Genomic DNA, 22,612 nt, shown 5'->3' with positions numbered 1-22,612 from the left:
ATCTATCATTTGCCTCCTCTGTATTGGTGGACTTGCTCAGCATTTGCAGATCTTGCAGTACCAACACTGCTAATTGGAGGGTCCATATTTCTTTATGGTAGGAAATACCTGTGCTCACAGAGTTCAGACCAGTGCAGGTGGTCTCAACCGGGGCATTCAAATTCCACTGACATATGTCAGAAATGCCAATGGAATTATCATCTGAGGCAGTGTCTCAGGAAGGATGCTGTAGTAGCCCTGGATCTAGGCATTGTTTTCATTGGTCCTGTGGATGGGAATATAAACTCACAGCAGATGAAATGTGTGACTGATGAAAAGGCAGGTGAAGTTGTAAATCATGCTGGGAACAGAGCTGTCATACAGAGTGATTAATGTTGTGGTAAGCTGGAATTATTCAAAGCAAATGCATTTTAGTGCAGTCAAATATAGTATTATACCTCTCTAGACAAAAAAGAGTGCTGTATTTTGGAAGGCAGGAACTCTTAACAAGAAAAAAAAGTGGGGAAGAAAACCCCACTTTTGTGTACAGGTAAGATATTTAAGTCCCTAGAGTGGTATCTTGGCAAGGAGACTGAATATGATTCTGGTGTGCAACAGGGAATCCTGAATAGCAGTAGACATACTATTTAAACATTAGTGAGATTAATAATGGAATATCATGTTTGACTCCAGAGCCAACATTTTTCAAAGCATGCAGGAAAACTGTAGGTAGTTCAGAAAGACCCCCAAGTTGATTCAAGAGTTGGAGAGCATGCCCCAAATGTGGAAAGAGAACAACATCCAGTTGAAATTTGGACTCAAAATTAAGTATATCTGGCCATTGCATAAATCCTAGCCATGTGATATCCTCCACTTATCTCTGGAAAGTTTCTTAATATTCTACTCTTCTCCATGTCTGCTGAGAAGTGGCTTTCTCTTTGCAGCTATGGAGGCAATGCCTTTCACTGGCTGTAGCAAAGTTAATGTTGGTTCCTGGCTTTTTACTAAGCAGCCCTCTCTGTGCAGTACTGGTGAAAACAAATGGGATTTTTTTGAGTTCAGACTGTGATGGTTATCAAAAGTATGCCTGAATGTGACTAATGTTCCGTTTTTAAAGTATTGTAATGCTGAGAAGCACAAGATATGAAAGAAGTCCTTTATCCAGTCAAGGTAGACATAATAAGAATTAGCAGTGGCAAGCCAGGTAAGTCAAGTAAGGAATTAGGTGCAGCTTTTTAATCACTTAAAGCGATTAAATGTTGAAATAAACTGCAAAATGAAACAGTGGCTTCTCTGTTTTTTGAGATCTTCATATGAAGTACGCATACACTTGCCAAAACCAAGTTATCAGGCTCAAAACAGGATATGCCAGTAACATTTTTGGATCTGGAAAAGGAGGCTTTCTGGCCTTGAGTTATGAAGTAATGAGTTCTCAAAACATTTTCTTTTCTGGGAAGGGACTGTTTTGAAAGTCCAATGTTCATATTTGCATTGCCCACAATATGATTCACAGCCTGATCCATAGTGATGTGGGGTATATCAACACAACATTGTGTTGTACGCATGTATCGTGTACTCGAGTACTTTGATCATTCAAGGGAATAGGAACAGAATGAGCAGCAATGATCCTAGTTTAAATTTCTCAGGGATCTGGGATGCAGTCTGCTTGAGCAGAGCCCTCTGAAGTCCCAGCTCTGTTCCCTGTCCTAGCTTGCTGTAGTATCTTTGGCAGTCCCCTCTGCTGCCCTTTCTCATTATGTAAAAAGGAATGCTGCATATACAAGCTTAAAGCACTCTCAAGTGCTATAAAACTTTGAGGTATTATTGTTATTCCTGAAGAACTTTGAAAACACATTCAGCACATGCCCAAAGTCTCTGAGCTCTTGGAAAGATTTGTTTTTGTTCTTTCTGATTTTTCGGAACTACTGGCATACAGTTAAGCTCAAAGTGCCAGCTGTTTCCATTCTTCCAGCACACCAATTCTGCACTGCAGAAGTGTGGAATTGACACAGCTTTTTAAAATAAACCAAGAGAGATTCTTGCTAGAGTAGTGCAAGGTCATTCAACTTGTTTCACAGCGAGTTAGATTAGCCTGTGCTCAGTGCCCCGCTGCACAGGGTTTGCTCACTGATAAAAAAGAAATTGTACTGAAAATTCACTAATTTATGACTTGCTCAGTCATCATGTCTATGCCATGCAGATGGAAGTACAGGAATATTCTTAGATTGTGCTCAGGGTTTTGAAGATTCCCAATTTGCTAGGGAAAATTTGCTGGTCTTTTTTTTTGTCCTCTACACTTTAAATACTGTAAAGACAAATAAATAGCTGAGAAATATCTTTGGCTACCAACAATTTTGCCTGTGAAACTGATCTCTCCTCCACAGAGGGGATTGCCTCATCAAGTGTAGAGCACAGCCAGCCCCTTCCCTTGGCTTCTTAGAAAACCAGTCCTACAGCTCATCAAAGCATGAGTATATCTGGGAGAGTAGAAGTGCTTGTGTAGATGTGATGCTCAGAAACAATCAGCTGTTTGCAATAGTACTTCCTTTTTTTTTTTTTTTTTTTCCCTCAGGTGGGCTCTTAGAGGAGACAGGGCAGATTTTAGGCACCAGTAGTTCTTTTTAGCTGATGATATCTTGGTACAAGCCATATCAGTGGGAAAGGTTGCGGACTTGATATTTAGAAAGCCATCACAGGATCTAAGATATAAGGCTGCAGTGTTTTGGGTGTTAAATCCTCCAAACAGAAAGTAATTTCCCAGTTTATCACACAAGAAAGTGTAGCACTGGCTACTTGTGTAGTAAAAATACTGACTTTAACTCATATCCATTGAGGGTCCCCACATTGAGATTTATTATGTGGCTGCAGGATTTACCCTAAGCAATGTGTTTTCTAACTTGAGGATGCTGTTTCTTTGACAATAATGGTTCAGCCACTAAGGATTTTGGGGGAAATGGAAGAAAACCATGTATGTCTCATAGCTTTGTTCATTAATAAAGAGGGAAAGATGTAAATAATTTTTTTAAAAATCTGTCCAGCAAACAAAGGATTTTCGTCTGATACTAGACATTTGCTGATTCTTTTAAATTAGGTAAGGAGTAGTATAAATGAAAAATCTATTAAAACAGGCACTTGGTAAGCATCAGAACAAAAGATTCAGATGCTTTTCAGATTACTTTGCATAAACTATTTGGTGATATCACAATGATATTCTGGGGTACTTTTCTACCACTACAGTATTTTTCTGAAAAGGTCTTGGGGTGAATCTGTCCAGCTTTAAGGGCATATCCAGAGGAGTATTTTAGACAGTGGTCATAGTTGTTTTGAAACCTATTTCTGTTTTCATGTGATGCTTACAGGCTCAGTTCTCCATGCTGAGACCAGTAATCATGCTATCTGCGTCTTTCCTTAGCAAAACTTATCTTCCTACGTACTCCTTTTACATGTCAGGGTCTAAAATTTAGCTTCTGCTCAGGTGAACACTGAGGGGTCCTCATGGCAGCAAGAGTCTGTTCACTCTCTTCTTCTTGCTGTGCTGCCTTGTGTCTTCCTGTAAAGAACAAGTCCTGATGCCATTAATTATCAGAAAAGCGGTCCTATATCTCTAATATCTCCTTGTATCTCAGAAAAAAAAAACCCATCAGTTTGCAATTCGAGGGTCTACATGGGGCAGATATTCTCTACTCTTCCAGTCTGTAGTGGTGCATCCATGTGGTGCAGAGCAGCTGTCTCAGGTCTGAAGCCACTGCTTTGACTTCTAACACTGGTTCACAACTGTCAGTATTTGGGTCTGCAGCTTTTGCTTGGCTCTGCTCTGTAGTCTTCTAGGATTGATTCACCCTACATCCTGAGAGTCTGTCTGCCCAGTATTTTGGGGCAAAGTGCAGTACTGTGCTTGTTTCTACTGAAAACCAAAACCCTTTTCCTTGAAAATGCTGCTCTTTTAAGCTGTAGCACAGATGTGCTGCTGTGAGTATGTGCTGTGCTTGCCATTCTGGAACATTGAATATCACTAATGAAATAAGCCCTTTTAAAAAGTTATTCATTAAAGAATAAAAAGAACAAAGTTGGTATATCACAGGTTAGTAATCTGGATGAGAATCCACCCTAATTCAAAATGAATTTATATGCCTATGCTCAGCAGGTTAGTGTTTTACTGGGGGTTTATGTGTCATGCTTCAGTGTTAATTGTGGGTTATTCTCATCCCATTACCTTTCATCAAGAATAGGCTGTATTTTAGCAATCATATTATTCAGCCTTACATGTGGTATTCATATATCTGTGATTTAACCCACATTCCTAATATTTGATAACATAAAGAAGACAATATGAGTAGGATTCAGATCTTAAATTAATTACATACTGCAGTGGCCACTGCAGTCAGTGGAGTCTAGAGAGTAAATCAGCACTCAGAGAAAACTCCCCTTTAAGGTGCTGCTGGTACTGATGGTAGCAGGACCTTGGACTCTGAGTGCATAGGGTGTCGTAATCTGCAAACTGAACACTATGTTTCACTCTGCCAGAGGTTCTTCCCAAGGCTTTGCTCTTCTTCTGCCAGACTAACCCCCAGGTGGACTTGCTGAAGCTGCTGAGTGATTTCACCTGGTGAAGGCTTGCTCTATCACCTCTAACTGGAGAATGTGGGTGATCTCTGTTCATGTGAGATCACTGGGAAGAGAGTCACCTCCAAAACCCCACTTAGATCTCTGGCTGAATCACCCCCTGTAGAGGTGTCTCCTCTGCTATCTGCACAAGGAACATGGGGGCAGCTCCCACTTGCTCCTCAGCACAGGGCTAACAGATAGAATATTAATGTATACTACAGACCTTTTGGGAATCCATCTGTCTGGTCAGCCCACTCCAAGAGAAATAAGAACATGAAGGAAATAAGTTGAATTCAAAGACTATCCAACCAATTTGGCTTCCTTCTGCTCTGAGTCACTCCTGGTGGTCATTTCCACAACCTTCCCAAGTATTTTTGCTTCTGAGGAGAGCACAGATTTTTCCTTATCATGCGTGGACCTCAACTAAATATCAGTTCAATGACATTACTTGGCTAAGAATAAAAAAAAATTGTGAATTAAAAGAACTGGGAAATCTCTGATGAAGAAAGTAAGTTCACTTCCTTTTCAACAAGCATTCTAAGAATAAGGTTCCCCTTCATTAAAAAAATTTTAAAAGTTAGAAATATTATTTGGGGTCTGGTATGTTTAAACTAATGCCAATGTTGGAATCTCAACTTCCTGCAAAATAAAGAAGCCATTTTTCTCATCTGTCCCTGGTACAGAGAGACTTGTGAAAATATTCTATTTTGATAATCTAGTACAAAGCAGCAGTTATAGTTTTGTTAATGGGTATTTCTTTACTGATTCTTTGAGTGCTTTTACATGGCCCTGTAAAACATGGAGTACACGATATCTGTGCCTGCATGCTGACTTGGAATCAGTTTACTGCTAAGGAGAGTTCTCTAAAGTTAGTGTTATCACTGGAGTACACATTTACCAAGACCTGATCCTGCAGTTTGGACAAAATGTTAAGAAAGGTAGGAAGCATTTTTAAAAGGAGAGGACTGTTCTGGACGCAGAATATGTAGTGAGTACTCGAAGCACAGAAAGCAGTAAATTTATTTCCCATATACTGTGTGCCTGAGGGCATTGGCAGTAATAAAAAGCACTGGATTGCTAGGATGCTCTCAGAGGCAGCATTGTTTTCATAGATTAGCAAAGTTCCTTCTTTGTTTCTGGAGAGCTTATCTACATCAACAGCTTTTCTTTCCCTTTCAGAGAATTTGGAAATTGTTTTTTTACATGATCGAAATACCCTAAGAATTGCAGAGACAGTCAGGGCATGATAAGGAAAAACACAAAAGAAAGATGGTCCTACTGAGAAAAGGGAGAGCTAATTTCAGGCAGCACAAAGAAAAGGTAGAAGTAAATAGAAAAAAATATTGGAGAGTCTTGGCAAAAAAAAGCTTCTGTGCCAAGCAGAGAGATGTTGGACATAAATAGAAAATAAAGCTATAGTGACTTTTCCATTGTCCAGCTATGAGTGATGGCAATCGATATAATGCTTTACAGATATGTTAATGAAATGTTTTTCTTTGAAAAGGTAGTGGAGACTGAAATATCAAATATTACCAATATAGAAGTTAAAATTGTGCTATCCTTGTTCAGCCTGTTTGTCTGCAGTGTAGTGAAGTCCTAGCCCACAGAAAGAAGTGTCCACAAAATTCTTTCTTTCCTCCACACTTCTCCTCCAATGAGCTCTTTCTCCTTGGAAAAAAGCACACTAAAACGCTAGTTTTTCAGTCTATGTCCTGGGGGTAGCATATCAATAGTGGAAAGGATGTTCAGAAGTGGGCACACCAATATGGCCATTTGGTCTGTGACTGATTACTTTGCATTCAGGTAGGTTTCAGGCATAGGTGGGAGCTGTCTGTTTCTACGTTTCACTAGCTGAGGATCCTGGAAACTGATCTGATATCTCCTTGTTTAGATGACTTCATGAAGCAGGGCCATGGCATGCTCCTGGTCTACACCCTGAAGAACCCTTCCTTCCCAGAGTACTCCTTCAGCAGTGAGAGTGGCATCATGTGCCTGGACTTCCACAGTGACCACCCCCACCTCCTGGCAGTGGGCTTTTACGATGGCAATGTGGCCATCTACAACCTGAAGAAGGCAAGCTCCCAGCCCAGCTACAAGAGTAGTGCCAAGTCAGGAAAGCACACAGAGCCAGTGTGGCAGGTAAGGATGCTTTTCCTTTCCTGTGACTAGGCTTTGAATTGCATGGAGCTTGGGCACAGCAGGAAAAGTCCTATATGGGGAAAGGTGCTATTTTAGTACATGCAATTGATTAAGTTTTATTTCAAGCTAATTTTGAAGTATGTATAAAGGCAAAGCAACTGCATGAATCCTTTACCCTCAGTAGACACTAAACACGTGAGCAAAGGTTTGCTGTAAACGATTATTTCTACTTAATTTTCACTATTGTAATTTACTTCTTTTTGGAGAAGAACTAGTATCCTCTGTATGTACCAGCATGAAATGCTATTTGTGTTCCAAACAGAAAATCACAGTGCAGCAAGTGATGAGCAGTGCATAAAAACAAGTAAAACAAATATAGCAGCCTAAAGAGAGCTCTGTTGGGTACAATAAGTCCAGGGGCAGCTGCCTGTGGAATTGACTGCCAGCAGGATTCAAGACACTACCTTGTAGTTGGCTTTTGGTTGGCCTTGAAGTACTCTAGTGAATTCAGAGCTGTGATGTGCTGGTCATGTTCTTAAACTACTGCCACTCTGGCATCTGCCACAAAAAGCCACCAGATGGGTGGTACTGTAAAGGGTTAGGGTGAATACATTGCTACATCCAGCTAACTAACTGTGTCTGCAATGTAATCTGAGCTCAGATTGAAGCACTGGAAGATATATGTGCTTTTGATCTTGTTCTTAGCAGAAGTATGGCAACACATATTTCAACATGATCTGTACGAGCCTGTTGAGATGCAGGGGTTTGGTTTGCTAGCGTGGGCTAAAGGTGTTGCTGTGGTGGCTATGGCTATCACCTGACTTAGGCTGGCTGATAGTCACATTCCACTGTTCCTTGAACTTTGGCACATGCCTTGCATGGATTGTCTCCCAGCCATGGCTCCTTGTTATTGCATCTTCTAGTAAAAGATTTATAGCTCTTCTAGCAGGTTAACAGAATAGCCTGGACAAACACGCACACACGAAGAAAACTTCAGAGCTTTTCCCGCTGCTATTTAGGCTTCCAGCAAAAAAGCCTGGCCAAACAGTAAGTCTTACGTGAGGTTGTTCATGATTTTGCTGCAGCATGCTATGGGAAGTTGCAGCTGTTACTGCACATTAGAGACATAAAAATTCCAGATCCCTTGTGCCCCAGATGATAGTGGAAAGGACTACATGCTGAAGGGGTGTTATTAGCAGCCTGTTCCTTGCAGACCAGAAGCAGGTACATACAGCAGTAGGCATTCTGTGTGGTCTTTTTAGGGGTAGGTTTACATGTACCATTTCGCAGCAGTGGGACTCAGATGTGAAAAAAATTTTTAGGTGCTCTGGGAAGATAGCTCTGAAAAGGAAAGAAACTACTCCATGGATATAGATAGATGTGTGAAGAAGTTCCTGCTTCTTTATATTCACAGGTTGAGTGCTGAGAATCATAATTGTTAGTTTTCTTCGGCAATAAGAACATTCTCTGAGCAACGTGGTCTAGTGGAAGGTGTCCCTGTCCATGGTAAGGAGGTTGGAACAAGATGGTCTTGTTCCAGTCTTCCAACCTAAACCATTCTGTGATTCTGTGATTAAAGTACCAGTATTTTTACTAAACTTTAGAATCTTTAACTTGCTACAAAACTAGCAAGCAAAGTTAGTCGTTATGTGATTGTACAGCAATCTGAAGAGCTTGTACCTCTGTTGGAAAGAGCTGAAATGTAAGCATTTGTCAATATCACCTAAAAGGTTTAGAAGAGGTTTTCACTCCATACGATGTGATGAAAAGCAGCATGGACTATCTGTTAGGTTGAGACACTTGATTGTTTTTCCTCATTCAGTATTAAATGATTTTAGAAAGAGATGCTTTTTTTTCTAATATTTAGCTCAAAAATCCCCTATTCTCCCCTACCATCATCACACTAGTCTGAGACCCGGTCTTTGTCTAGATACTAGACCTCAAAAAATACCCTTTTTTGTAGGAAAAGTGAACAAAGTAGAAAACTAACAATATTATCCTGAGCAATTAGGAGCCTTTGTTCTCTGGACTGCCTGGCTTTTTTCTTTTGAAACAATGCAGCCCTTTCACAGTGGAAACAAAATGGGAGGTGGGTAAAGCAGACTGACAGCTCTTTTCTTGTGCTGTTTCATTTTCAGTGACTTAGTAATATATCAGTACGTTTGTATAAAACAAAGCTGATGTAATGTTCCCATTGTTAAGAGCAAAATAAAATAATACAAATTTTCTCCTTCTGTTACCTAAGAAAGAATTTGTCTACCTGATACCACTCCCCATTTTTCAAAGAGCACAGCAATGGTTTCTTATAGATTTGGCAATTATCTCCCATGCATTAAGTGCTACTGCATTGTAAATAATGGAAAATTCTAGCCTTTTTTAAATTACACATTTCTAATTGCTTATTACTAATTGGTGAGGATCCAAATCCTCAGAGGGGAATAAACAGAGAGGAATAAACACGTACATAGACATATGAATGGATATGCATGCAATGCAATGTAGCTAATACCACTAAAACTCAGGTGTCACAGGATCATAGAACTAGAGATGGTCTCCCAAGTCAGTGAATTCAGGCCTCTACCTTTGAATGTGACCACCAGCTTAACAGGACTCACCTCCTGTAAAACTGTGTCAAACCTGTCATGTTCTGCTGGGAAAAAAAGCCTATGTGGCATTAACCTAAACCCCACCTTAATCAAAATAATGTTCAATTAGTCAGCAAAATCTTCACACTCCCATCATCTCTGATAGGCTTACAGAGTAAGTCCCTGGACAGTGTGTGTTTTTGAGCCAATGGCTCAGTCCCAGGGCTTGGCTCTGGAGGTTTATGAAGTTGGCTGATGTGGAACTACTGGACTAAACTTTGGTAGCCACAGCAGCTGCGCTCTCTGGAAAGAAGTGACACCTTGCTGGGAAGGAGCTCTCAGCATAGAGTCTCTCCTTTTTCTAGCTTTAGATTTTTTTTCTTTCTCATTTCTTTTAAAAAGATGATGATTAGGGTTTATTTACAGCCGAGAAGAGTGCTTTTTCTCTTACCTTTCTGCATTGGGATATACCAAATATTTTAGTTTTGAATTATTTGGAAGCTGGAGTAGTTCAGAATCAGGAATTGATAACTGAAACTACGTGTCAGGGTTTGTTTCTGTTGTTCAATCTCCTTCTTAAAAACACATCTTATTTGACAGATTTGTTTTCACTGTGTGCGTCTATTTTGCTTTCACATCAAGCCAAAAAGGATGCTATTTCTTCTGAGACTAGTGCAGAGCCAATCCTGCTGCAGAGGGTTGAAAATCACTTTTTATTTTACTTGCTCACTATGAGAGTTACTGACAAAATTCCCACTGCAGAGTGTTGACCCTAGGATATGCAAATGGAACATTTCTTTTGGTTGTGCTTCAAGCAAATCTTGGCTGTCTCAGGAATGCCCGTGTGGACAGCATGGTTTGGAATTGCTATGGAGATCTCACTGGTTAGAAACACAACTTTGTTCAGTGTTGATTTACTGAAGCTGGTCTGGCCTCCCTGAGGAGCTGATACCATGGAGCTTCGTATGGCATCCTGAGAGAATTTTCTGCCCTATGTTTGTGCAAGGGAAGAGAAAGGACTGGCCACTGCAGGCTAATTCTTCACCAAATGACAGTCCGTTTAGATGTGATGCTCATGGTTTGGACAAAGAAATCAAGGCAAGATGGTAATAGCCTGAAAACTGCCAAAGGAAACTAAAAGGAGCTTGCAGAATACTTTTCTAGGAGAACTTGTAGAAGTCCCATCTCAAGTGTCAACCTGACAAAACACACTTGAAATTGCTCACTGGAGTTTGCCCCATAATTGTGTGATTCCTTCTATTTGTCTATTTTCTGTGTTCCAGTCTAAATTCTTAAATAAATTTACATAGAACTTTTGCGGTTTGTGAAGCCACCCTAGACTCACTGAAGTCTTGTTTTGCTCGTAGAAGTAAGATAGAAATAAATGAAAATCCCTTTAAAGTAAGCACAGCCTGCAGTTCTTTACCCCATTCTGTGCTTCTGCACACAGCTCCACAAAGGTCTTTATGAGAGGCTGATCGTATTTGCTGCACTTAGGAGAAAAAAAAAAAAGTATTTTGTTTATAATCCACTGTCACACCAGCACATTGTTTCATGTCTGATGATGAGCATTCTCCTAAATCTGCAGTCAGACAAACAGATTTTGCTGCTTGCATTGCCTCTGAGATGTTACTGCTTCACATAATATTTGGTTCCTTTGGCTTCAGGCATACAAATTGTTTGATGCAAAGGAAATACAAGAAAAATATAAGACAGAAGGTTGCTAGGAAGGTCAGAATAAAGATAGCTGTCTCAGAACACCCTCGACACCCTTTCTGTTGCATTCACTAAGAAACACAAAATAGGTGTTCACTGAGGAGAGTTCAGCGAAAAAAAATCTCATTCAACTCTGTGATGATACTGCTAGGGGATAACTCTAGAGGAGGAACAGAAATCTGGAGAAGAAAGGAAAGCAACAGAGACCCGAAGCCGAGAAATCTGAACCTAAGAAAGGGGGAAGAATGTAGCCTGAAAGCAAAACAGACCAGAAACCCAATTGTGAAGATCATTTAGTACCAAACCTCTTCAGTAATGCAAGACAACTTCCTCTTCAGTTCCAGCTTCCTACTACATTTTTTGTGCCACCAGCTGTGCCTTGCATACCTGACCCTGTGAAAACAGGGCAAAAAGTTGAATTAACTTCTCACATCCCAGAAGTAAAGGAGACTAGAGAGGTCACTTCACTCTTCTGCACTTGCACAGAAGCAGAAAGCAGTGGGAGAAACATCCATGGACCAGTGAGCATTGCATGTGGGATCCAAAGATCTCAGTCAGTCAGAGGCTTCCTTGTTGCAGTCCTTAGAAGTAGTTCTACTCCCCACACTGAATTCTCTGTCCAGTAACAGGCTCTTGCAGCAGCAGTTGTCCTGTCTGCTGAGTGCTTGACACTGGGTTCCTCACTGCAGCACCATGAGACATTTAGTGACTGACAAGCATCAGTTGTATCCCTGTCCTCTCCTGGAGGGAGCTGGGAAGGAAGAGGTGTGCTTAGGAAAGTTGCCATGTGCTTGCTGTAGAAATCAGGTCAAGATCAGCAGCTTTCTGATTGTTCTCAGTTACTCTGAGAGCTCACTACAGGCACAGCCCGAATGGAGGAAGTCCTGTCTCTCACAGAGTTAATTTCTACCACTTTTTGGAAAGGCTGTGCTAAGCCACAAAAATTCATCTGGAAGCTTTGGACTCATTTATGCATGGTAGAAGTGGTGGAAATTGCAAGATAATCCTGTGGCAGAAATGCTGGATAAAATCTTTTGCAGTGTGCTTGTACCTTGTCCAAAATTGTTGGACACCTTTAAAGCCAATATAGGTTAGGAAAGGTAAACATCCAAATGCTTATTCCTAAAAGTCTTTGAGAATAATGAACAAAATCCCTGATAGTTTAACTTTGGCATTGTACTTTTTGAGATGGTATCTACTGTGTCTAACTGTGTCTTCTGGAGATTTAAAAATTATTCATGGTTATTTTAAAATTGTGCCTTGGGCATAGATTCTTTTGGGTTAGAAATTGTCTAGCAAAGTGTCCATTGCAGATCATGTAATGTTTGTCTAAAAAATGAGCTCTTTTTGCTTTGAGGCTGCATTTCCCTATATACTTCATTCAGATGCTGAACTTATTTTCTACCTTCTGCTCTCACTCTTCCTTGCTAAATAGATTATTCTCTCATGCTACACTTACCCTCTTCCTTTTACTTAAGATCCAAACCATCCTTCTGTGGGTTTTCAGGTTGATTATTTCTTTTCTGATGTCTCCAAGCAAAATACAAGAAACTTTCTTTGCCAGTTAGTTGCACTGGGGCTAATTTGTGAAGAAAATGTCACTTATAAAATTTAAAAGTCCCTTCAAGCCTTGAGATGTTGGATGATGTTAGCCTGAGGTTTAAAATATCAGGGAAGTTGTAATGCATTTGTTTGGTTGTTTGGATCTTTGAATTCTGTTCTGCTGCTTTATAGTGTATATATAAACACACTGATGGGTCTTAATGGCTCTTGTACAGCCTGTGAAACAACAGAATACTGCTCTGAAGAGGATGAAATAAAAGTAAGAATGATAATGGCCGAGTTAGAGGCAAGGATGGTGCAGGCAAGGTCACATTGATAGCAAGTTAGAGGGAGCTGGGGCTGGCCATGACTCCCACTCTTCTCTCACCCCGAGAGCCACGGTGAGCTGCCACAGCTCGATGTGGAGTCCAGGGCTTTCAGCATCCAGCAGGGCCCAGGGGAGTCTCTCCCCATCCCTGCTGCAAGTCTATGTGATCCTGTGGACTTCTGGCAGGTGTATTGCAGACACTCTCTGATGTAGCAACATCAGGCAGCTTGGGGGTTTGGATGTGAAATTGCCTGCCCTGTGTCTGCTTTTCCTGCACACAGGAGTGTGAAACTTCATATTTTATCTATTGTAAATTGAGAATCTTGCACCATGAGCACAGTCAGAACTGAAACCAAGAGCTGTGAATTGCAACTGGTGAAATACCCCTGAGCTTTGTTGGCCTCTGGCATGCTCATCTACGTGCTGTGTCTAACATGGGAACACAGCCACTGACAGGACAAACAGGTGACAGTCTAATGTCTGGTTCCTCCCTGCTCGTCTGTTAACATGCCAGCCTAATAAATTCACTGGGTAATGCTGTGAGGGGAACAAGCACACATATTCCTGGTGAAACACTGTACAAAGCTGAGCATCCAAATCTCAGCTGGAAGAAAACAAACTGAAAGTAGGGCCAGCCTTATCCAGTGCTATTTATAACTGAGCTCTGCTTCCTTCAGATAAATCTGAGTCTCTGAAGCATGAGTGGTGCACAAGCCTCAGGCTGGGCCTTTGCCCTGCTTCAGTGGCACTCCTATGTCCATGCTCTGCTTACTGCTGAGTCCCTCCCACTACCACCACATGTGCTCTTTAGCAGGGAAGGTATTGCTACCCTTTTTCTGTACCCCAAATTTGTGGATGGTCTGATGCAGTAGGCCTGATTCCTTGCTCTTCTTGGCTGACCTTGCACCCTTAGTTCACTTGTGCTGAAAAGATGGAGCCTGGTCCTCTGAATCCTCGGAAGGTCCCTTTAAGGTGGAGGGCACTTGATCTAAGTGTAGGAGAATAGTGTTCTTCTAAAGAGGAGTTTTTTTGGGACTATATATTATATGGGACTTTTATCTTAGAGTGTTTCCTCATTGCTGTTGAGCTCATCTAGTTGTTTTCCCTCAGCTATCTGGAAGTTTTCAAGGACTTTGGAGGACAAAATCCTGAGAATGCTTGTAGTAAAACTTGTAAGTAGCCATATGCTGCTAGAAGAAGATAAATAATTTGCAAAATTATTAGATGGGAAGTTCCTAGTATTGCCTGTAGCCAGAAAAGCTATATTTCACCAGATAGGCCCAGAATTTGGGCCATAAATAAAGTCGTCATCCAGCCTCACACTCATGACGCAGGTGTGTGACAGCCTGGAGCTGAGGCCTGCTCCTGCAGCATTCAGGCAATGCTGGGCTGTGTCTTCTGTTCCAGGGGGTTTTGAGATGCTTTTCATTATCATAGGTATTCTGAAAGAATTCTTCCTCCTGCATCTTTGCTTGGTGACATATGATCCTGCCAAGCAGGCTGCCTTGGTTGCTGCCTGATTTCTTTTTAGATGAAGCGCCTGACTTTATTTCAGTACCTATTTGCTGTTACCAAACCTGTCAGTCACCCTGACTCTCCTAACTGCCATGTTCATTACCACGAACATACAGTGGGCAAAGTAAGGAGCCATCTGAGTAAATCCCTGCCTCTGCTGCAGATAGGATGGTAGGGAGTCCTTTAGGTTGGAATTGCTCATTAAAGATGTAAGAGAAATGCAGGGAGCCCAAACTGACATTGGAATCTTTGAACACTTTGATATTAATCAGATGTCTAAACCGTTTCCTCTCTAAGGCAAACACTACAGCTAAATATTTAAATATTATTGACTCACCTTAGAAGGAGTTACTACTTATAGACCTTAACACTTCAATGGCTCCTGTCATGGAGGCAAGTTTACTTCCTAAGCAAATGGAACTGATCCATTCTGTTTTGTTGCATGATTTAATGGTAAAATGTTGACAGATTTTTCTACAAAAGACTGAACAGCACTGAGAACCCTCCTTTGCTTAGCAGCTCCCTTATCTGCAGATTCCTGTCATAGCTGAAACATTTGCATTTAAAAGAAAACCCGGATTTTAAGATAGGAACATTTTTCAATGGATTTATTTTTAAGTAACGAGTAATTTTCATTTATCTCTCCTCATCAGCTTTTACTCACACTCAAAAGACTTGTTTGCTCTACAAAGCAGTCTCATCTATTGCAGTGAACAAAGCAGTCACAGTATGATTGAACATGACGCACAGTAAACATGTGAGAGGTGAGAGTGAATTTAAAATAAAACCACCTTCCTTTCTGGAGCTGGGAAACTGTTTGTGAACCACAGAAATGAGAAATGGAAGAGGCCTTAAGAGTGTCTTCTTCCCATCATGCCTTAACAGATGTTGTGTTATCATTCTTGAAGTGTTTTCTTCAAAATGAGACTGGGTGGTCTAGCTGTCTTCACTGATATTAACAGAGTGATTGCCTCCTGTATTTTACATGTGAAAATACATGTGAAAATATTTCGGTGCCACTCCAGTAGTATCACTTTGCTAATTCCCTCACCAGCCCACCAGCCACTGATGCTTTTCTTCACTACTGTCACTTAGCCAGAAATTCCCTAATTTCTAGACTTTTAATGCTTTCTTCTTCCTCTGCCCTTGTCTTTATCACATTTCACTTTATCATTTTCAGATTACTCCTCTGGTTTTTCAAGATAACTTTGAGTCCTTATCCTAATGTAATTCAATGTCTTTCAACTGCACCATCTGCAAATGCTTTGTGTATTTTGCAATTTGGTATGCAACTTACTAATGAAAATATTGTATAGAACTGAACCTGATGCCTTGGAGATGCTACCCAGAGCAGAGGCTAGACAAAATTAAAAAAATAAAACTAAATAAAGTTAAAAGAATCAAGGATAGTCCCTTGTGAGAACCATCTGGAGATGTTCTCCCATCTGGTCAAAAAATCACTGTCTAAACTCTTGGGAATTCATTTTCAAGCACTCATCCACTTCACAGTAATTCCTTATCTTTCTTCTGAAGACATCACAGAAGGTAGGCCGAAAGCCTTACAAAATTAGAGATCCAAATCTACTCTTTCTTTTAGACTTGTTACCCTGAAAAGGAAGAAAATAAATTCTCTTTGACAAGGTCTTTTTTTGAGGAGACCATATTCACTGATTCTTATTTTCTTATCCTGTACATATGTACAGATGACTTAATACTTTGTTCTAGCTCTGAAGGTTCAGCATTAGGCTGACTCATCCACTCTCCTTTAACCTATCCTTCAAGACAGGTTTGTTTTGTGTTTCCTGGGGGCATTTTTGCCCTGTTCCTGTCCCCCAGGACCTTTCCTCTCTTCTAGTTTTCATGGCTAATTGCTATGAAATTCAGAGATTGCTTCAGCTGCTCCCTTAAGTACCCTAGATGGAATTTCATCACGCTTTACAGAGTCAGTATATCTGTCTGTGCTCCTTAAAGTTAGTTTTGTTGAATTTCTAGTTACAGTTTTTTATATGTCACTGAAAGAAGGACAGCCTTAATGCTTCTGTTTTGCTTGTAGTTGGATGTAGGACGTGTCTTCCTTCAAACAATAAATGGCTTCTAGGAGGAAGAGGCTCAGATGAGGCTTTCTGGGATGCCTGATTTTGCCCTCATGCAGGCATAAGTCTCCTGGCCTGAAAAGTCTTTTATGCCTTAAAAAAGTCTCCAACATCCTCCCCATGAATGTATCTCAGGCAGTGGCAGAGAGGTATCCCCCAACTCATGGACTCTTTTTACCGTGAAGTTCCTGGATGTGAAAGACTCTCACGTGTGACAGTGACAGCCCAGCTCTCACCATATGGCAGGCCTGATTCTTCATCTCTGGGATGGCTTCTCCTCTTTTGTTGTGGCTTGACTCACTGTGTTTATACTAGTGTTTTTCTAGAGACCAGGGGTGCAGATGTGGACAGGGACTATGCTTTCACAGCAGGGTTTCCACAGCAGGAATGCTGTCTGTTTCCCAGGTAATAGACAGGAATGACAAAAAGTGCAAATAGAGACCAGCAATCTCTTTTGCCCAGTGTGTGTCACAGGACAGGAGCCCTTTATGCTGTACCCTGCCATACTGGCTCCAGCATGAGCATGCTGGTGATTCCATGGTTCTGTTGTCCCTCACTGAAGGACCAGCTGAGAATACTGAAGTTCCTGCCTGCCTGCCTGCCCACATTTGCCTTTGGCAGGAAGTCCACACCTACAGATAACCAGAGCACAGCTAAATCTTCTCCACAGTCGTATCATATGCTCAGAGTGCAAGCAGGACCCCAGGAGCTCTTTGTTCACCAAGTATAGGCTTAGCCAAAGAGGCTGACTGGGCTGCTTTGACCTTTGACCAGGCTGCACTCAGTTATCACAGTCCTTTAAAATCTTTATTAGTGCCTTGAGTCAAAATGAGTCATCTGGACTAAGCTCAGTTTTTGCTTTTATCCCAAATAACCATGGTTATTTGGAATAACCATGGAGGAATGAAATTTTCTGTCTTTCTTCCTCCCACTTTTACATAGGATGACTTGTGTTGCTGTCCAAGTCAGCACAGGGAGGGAGCTCCAGACATTGCACTGTTCCTCACTTCTAAACCTTGCTCTTCCTGTCTCTTGATGTATATAAACACTAATGCTGGAGTTACTTTGCTTATGAGTTAAGTTCTTTGTACTTTCTAGATGGCCAAGTGATTAATTTTGGGGTGTCTCTTGTGACTGATTGCAGGAGAGCAGCCTTGCGTTTTGCTTACACTCCTCAGGGTGCCTGGCCTTGGCTTCGCTTGTGGTAGCTGGCAGAGGATCCTCTGCGAGGTGTCAAGGTCCACTTATTGTGTCAGGCATGATAAACAACAAATGCAGAATAGCTGCAAATGTCCTTGATGGAGGACATTTGGAAACTTTGTTGTAGATGCACTGCTTTGTCTCAGCAGCAAGGAGGGACAAACTATTTGCTCCAGCAAAACAAAAAGTCAGTGGATTCTGGATAAGCTGAGTATAGAAGCAGACTTTCACACCTGCAGATCCCTTGGCAAACAGCATAGATAAGTGACCCAGAGAGGAGAATAAACAAAAAACTATGATTTGTCATTGACAGGAAAAGAAAGTGAAAGATTTCTTCTCTGTTGGTAATGACTTGATATTTCTGGATGCTGTTATGCTGAAAGTTGCTCTCAGGAACCAATAAGAAACACATTTGAGGGTGACAGAGTGAAGAAATAGAACTGCTTCTCAGTTCGGATCAGAGGCTGCTGTAAGGTAGTCCAGGAGAATATTTGCACCAGAGCACAGGGGAAATCAAACTGGCTTTGGAAGATGTGGAGCAATTTATTGTAGATCAGCACTTCAGCATGAGTCCTCAGCATGACGCTGAGGCAGACTAAAAGGCAGGCTAGCTGTGAAATGGAGAGTGTCCACTACACAGATCAAAGGTGCCCACAGTTGAACTAATGTGCCTAGGTTTAGATGGGTATTCCTGGTTGGAGTTTGGTCTGTCTTACCCCATCTCTGCAAGAATCCGTACAGTGTTCATCTGCCAGCTGGTGAGCTGGGCCATTGTGCAACGGATGCAGCCAAACTGCATCCATGAGAGTTTGTGCTCTTGCAAAATCACAGCACGTGTTCAGCTTGTCCACCTCGAGAGAGCCTCAGAGCTCTTCTGGCACTTTGCTTTGGCCCAGGCTTGTGCATACTGACACAGGAAATGTGGTTTGGACAGCGGGTTTGTATCTGTGCTTGGCTGCCACGTCAAGCACAGCAAGAGAGAACTGAAGCTGATTCCCTTGTTCAAGGAGCAGATGTTTGTCAGTGGGAAGCCTGGAGTAAAAGTCTTTAGCCAGTGTGACTATAAGGAGAAGGGTCTAAATCCCACTGCTTACCTTGTGTGGCCAAGGTATAGGCAAAAGAGGGTGGCTGGGAGAGCACAGCAGGGCTGGGAAGCACTTGTGCTTCTGTGGTGCACACGTGAACTTCTATAAGTCTGTGGCTCTCTTCAGCTAAGGAGGCAGATGCATGAAATCCTGAGCTGCTGGATTGGGCAGAATGGCAGTCTCTGAGAGGGCCTGTACAGTTATATCTGCAGCTCAACAGTGACTTACAAAGAAATGCTTGAGGCACAGAAACAAAGCCATGTCTAAAGCTGAGTATTAGGGAAAAGCACAAAAACAAATTAATAAAAAGAACTGAATGTGTTAAGTGAGCTGTGGTTATCCTGGGTCTTAAAAGGAAAAAGGAAAATATTTGGGAAGCATATAAGTAGTTAAAGGAATAAAATTATAGACTTATTACTAAAGCAAACTTTCAGCTACTACTGAGTGGTATAAATAAGGATGAAATATTTGATGCTGTGTTGTTTAATCTTACAGTGAGTGTCTGAGACTATCTGCTTAATGTAACAAGAGGAAAAAAGCACAGGTCAGAATAAGGAAAGAGCATATTAAAGAATATTTCGATAAGTTCTTGATCATCAGCAAGATCAGATTAAACACACCCTGGAGTACTTAAAGAAATAACCAGACTCAAAGGTCTCAAAGGGCTGGAAGGAGCAGAAAAATGCCTGGAGGAAAATGATAGGATTGGACCCAGAGAATTACTGACCAATCAGACCAATTTCAAAGATTGGAAAAGCACTTGAATAAATGGCAACACTACTATTAAATGTCTAGCTAATAAGGTGATTCAGAGAAGCCAACATGGATTTGTCCAGAATAGATTAGCAAGCCAGTATCTTTTCCTTTTTTTTCCAGAGAAATGGGCGTCATGAATAAGGGAGAGGCAGTCAAGGTTATCATCTCAATCCGTCTTGACTTGACTAAAGCTTTTGATCTGGGCTTACACAGTGGCATATGTATAACCAAAGCAGAGAAATATGAATTAGGTAAAATTGCCATAAAGAGGCTGCTCAGGTGGCTCAGGCAGTGTGCTCAAAGAGCAGTTATACAGAGCTCATTGTCAGAGTCTGAAGGTGCTTCAAGTGAGACTCTCCAGCAAGTGAGCTGTCACTTCTGGTGTTTTTTTGATCAATACATTCATTAACAACTCAAATTACAGAATAGGGAAGCCCCCCTGGGAGGACAAGGCACTTTGTAGGACATGATTATGTTCAAAATTATCTTGATAAATTGGAAGTAAGGCCCAAAATCAATGCGATGAAATTCAATAAAGACAAGAGCAAATACTGCATTTAGAGAGGGGAAATTAAATGCACAGATACGAAATAAGAGATGGCTGGTTAGGCAGCAGGGTGCCCAAGGGGAAGCATAGCTGATCACCACCAGTGATCAGCAATGCAATACTGTTACACAAAGATATGTGTTATTCTAAATAATTAGCAAGGCTGTAAGAGAGAGGAGGTTGTAACTCCTGTCTCAGGGTAGTCTTGTACCATGTGTTTGCAGCTGCAGAACCAGGCTGAAGAGGAAGAACAGGAGTGGTGAAGGCTTGGGTCCTGAAGACAGGACCTGGAAGCAACAGTTGAAGCAATTGATTTGAGTTTGAGCAGGGGAGAAAGGAACAGTGGCACTTTTCTTGCCCTTTTGAAGACTGTTAGAAAAAGGGGAGTAAACTGTTGTTCTTTGTATCCACTGGGGAGATGGTAAGGAGTAATTGGCTTGACTCTTGGTGAAGGAAATCTTCTGTATAAGGCAATTAAACACAGATGTATCTACAGGGAGGTTGTTGAGTACCTGTTGTTGGGGACTTGTGAGAGCAACCTATGTGAATTGTCACCAGCGGCAGGGGAGTGTCTCCGAAGAGAATAGATATGTGTTTTGGGTCCTTCCAAACCCTGAATTGCTGTCATGGCTTTGCCTGGGAGTCTACTGATAGCCACGTTGGCACTGGAAGGAATTTGTCCCCAGGTCAAAATAGCATGGACTTTCCTCAGCAGCCCAAAGTCATCTGAGTGTCTTTCTTGGCCAGTTCATGTAAGGGTGACTCGGGGGGGGGGCGGGGGGAGAAGGACTTGATAATGCCTTTGTCTTTCCTCTTCTCTAGCTGGGGCGGATTTTATTAGTTTTTTACAGGCCCCAAATGACAAAAAATCTGCCTTATTTCACTTAAAGCAGGTATCAGCAGGGCCATGGTACTGCAATGCTGACAAAGGACTCCTTGAACAATAATTATAGGAAAAGAAAGAGAAGGACTTGCTTATCAGTTAATGTACATGTGTTGCATGTGACACCCCGTATCTGAATTTTGGCAAGCCAAGGGCTAGCCAGGTCTTTGTTTGCATTAGCTGGTGCCTGCACCACACTCCAGCCTCCTGGCCAGGGTGATTTTCACCAATTCTATTGTGTCAGTGCAAGTGACTAACAGCCTGTGTCTCGTGCAAATGGATCAAGCATTATTTATTTCATAGGAATGACATCAGAAACATGGGCATTTTAAAATCAGATTGGATAAATGGTCTAATCTCCTGCTGGACATTACCAGCTGCCTCAGATAAAAATGATAGTATTCTCTTGCTAGAAATGAATGGATTATCACCCTGCTAACCTGCTGTACATAGTAATGAACATGAGGTCTTAATATTTATATTTCTGTATATTAAATAAAGTCTTGAATAGTCTCAACTTCTTTATAAATAAACGAGCCTTAAGAAATCAAAAGAAAAAGTGGTAGGAGGCTGTTCTTACAGCAAGGAGTTTCACACAGTAATTTTGCACTGCAAAAAAGTCAGGTTAAAGATCACTGAAAAAATGGCTTGTTTTTGTTACAGTTCCCATCATGACCAGGGGCAGAAAATGCTTGCTGCTTTTTATTTGCTTGTCTCCTCTCTGCTGTTTACACACACTTTTCTTTTTCATGTGCTTCTTTACTCTGATTGTATCATAGTTGAACTTTTGCTCTAAATAGTTTCACACAGCCAAAATCCTTGGCTGATTATCACATGCTTCAGGGGAACGATTAACTTCTTGCCACTGTGCAGACAGTTGCTTGGCTCTCTCCTTAAATGCTCCACCCCTCACAGCACGGATACTGCTAATGACAGTTGTGCCATGTTGACAAGCCTCTGGGAGCAGAGAAAAGGCCAGTTCTGAGCAGATGCCCAATTTGATTGCAGTATCATGAGGGCTAATTACTCTAATAAGCATTTATGGGATTCAGAGATCAGGAGGAAAAGATCACAAACACGATTAAGGTGTCAGAGGTGTTGAAGGAAAATTGAAAGTATTAAGTGCCAATTTCTGTTTTCTGAAATTCAAGCTACCATCACGGAGAGCTGCTAATAGTCATCTGAGGGCAGAGCCTGGTGTCTCTGAGAGGCTGTTTTTCAAGCTGTCTACAAAAAGTACCTAATTCAAGTACTGTTGACTGCTTTGAATAGAGGAGCAAGAGTACCCCAAGCAAATCAGCCTACTTGATTTTTGGGGCTGGTGACCCCACCTATCCATTTAATGGATAAAGAGCTGTGACACCTAACTAGTAATAGAAAACATGAATAGATCGCCATCAGAGAGAGGGTATTTGGGGTGGGCAAATCCTGGGGTAAAGCTCTTTGCTTTGGGAGTGCTGAAAGGAATTAGCTAGGGAAAAATCCCCCATGAGCTCATGATAGCTCTTATGCTGTTTGATCACCTCCAGATTAAGTTCTTGCAACACTCTGTGTTAGTGTAGACATCAGGACTCAGAAGTTGTGTCTGCAGAGAGTGATGGGGATGGACTACAGCTGCTGAATCTTCATCCACGTATTT

At 41.5% G+C, this 22,612-nt stretch overlaps 1 protein-coding gene across 3 annotated transcripts in view; it reads left to right on the top strand.

The window, feature by feature from the left end:
* DNAI1 (dynein axonemal intermediate chain 1) overlaps nt 1-22,612 on the top strand; it is a 144,180-nt gene that overhangs the window by 63,005 nt on the left and 58,563 nt on the right. For all 3 annotated transcript variants that reach the window (XM_088157069.1, XM_088157070.1, XM_088157068.1), the window contains one exon: nt 6,476-6,723. In XM_088157069.1, coding sequence (XP_088013195.1) covers nt 6,476-6,723 — 248 coding nt within the window. The remainder of the gene's footprint in view (nt 1-6,475; nt 6,724-22,612) is intronic.

Source organism: Sturnus vulgaris, chromosome Z (assembly GCF_052056855.1).
Source record: "Sturnus vulgaris isolate bStuVul1 chromosome Z, bStuVul1.hap1, whole genome shotgun sequence".
Classification (NCBI taxonomy): Eukaryota; Metazoa; Chordata; class Aves; order Passeriformes; family Sturnidae; genus Sturnus; species Sturnus vulgaris.
This window is presented reverse-complemented; position numbering and strand designations above follow the sequence as displayed.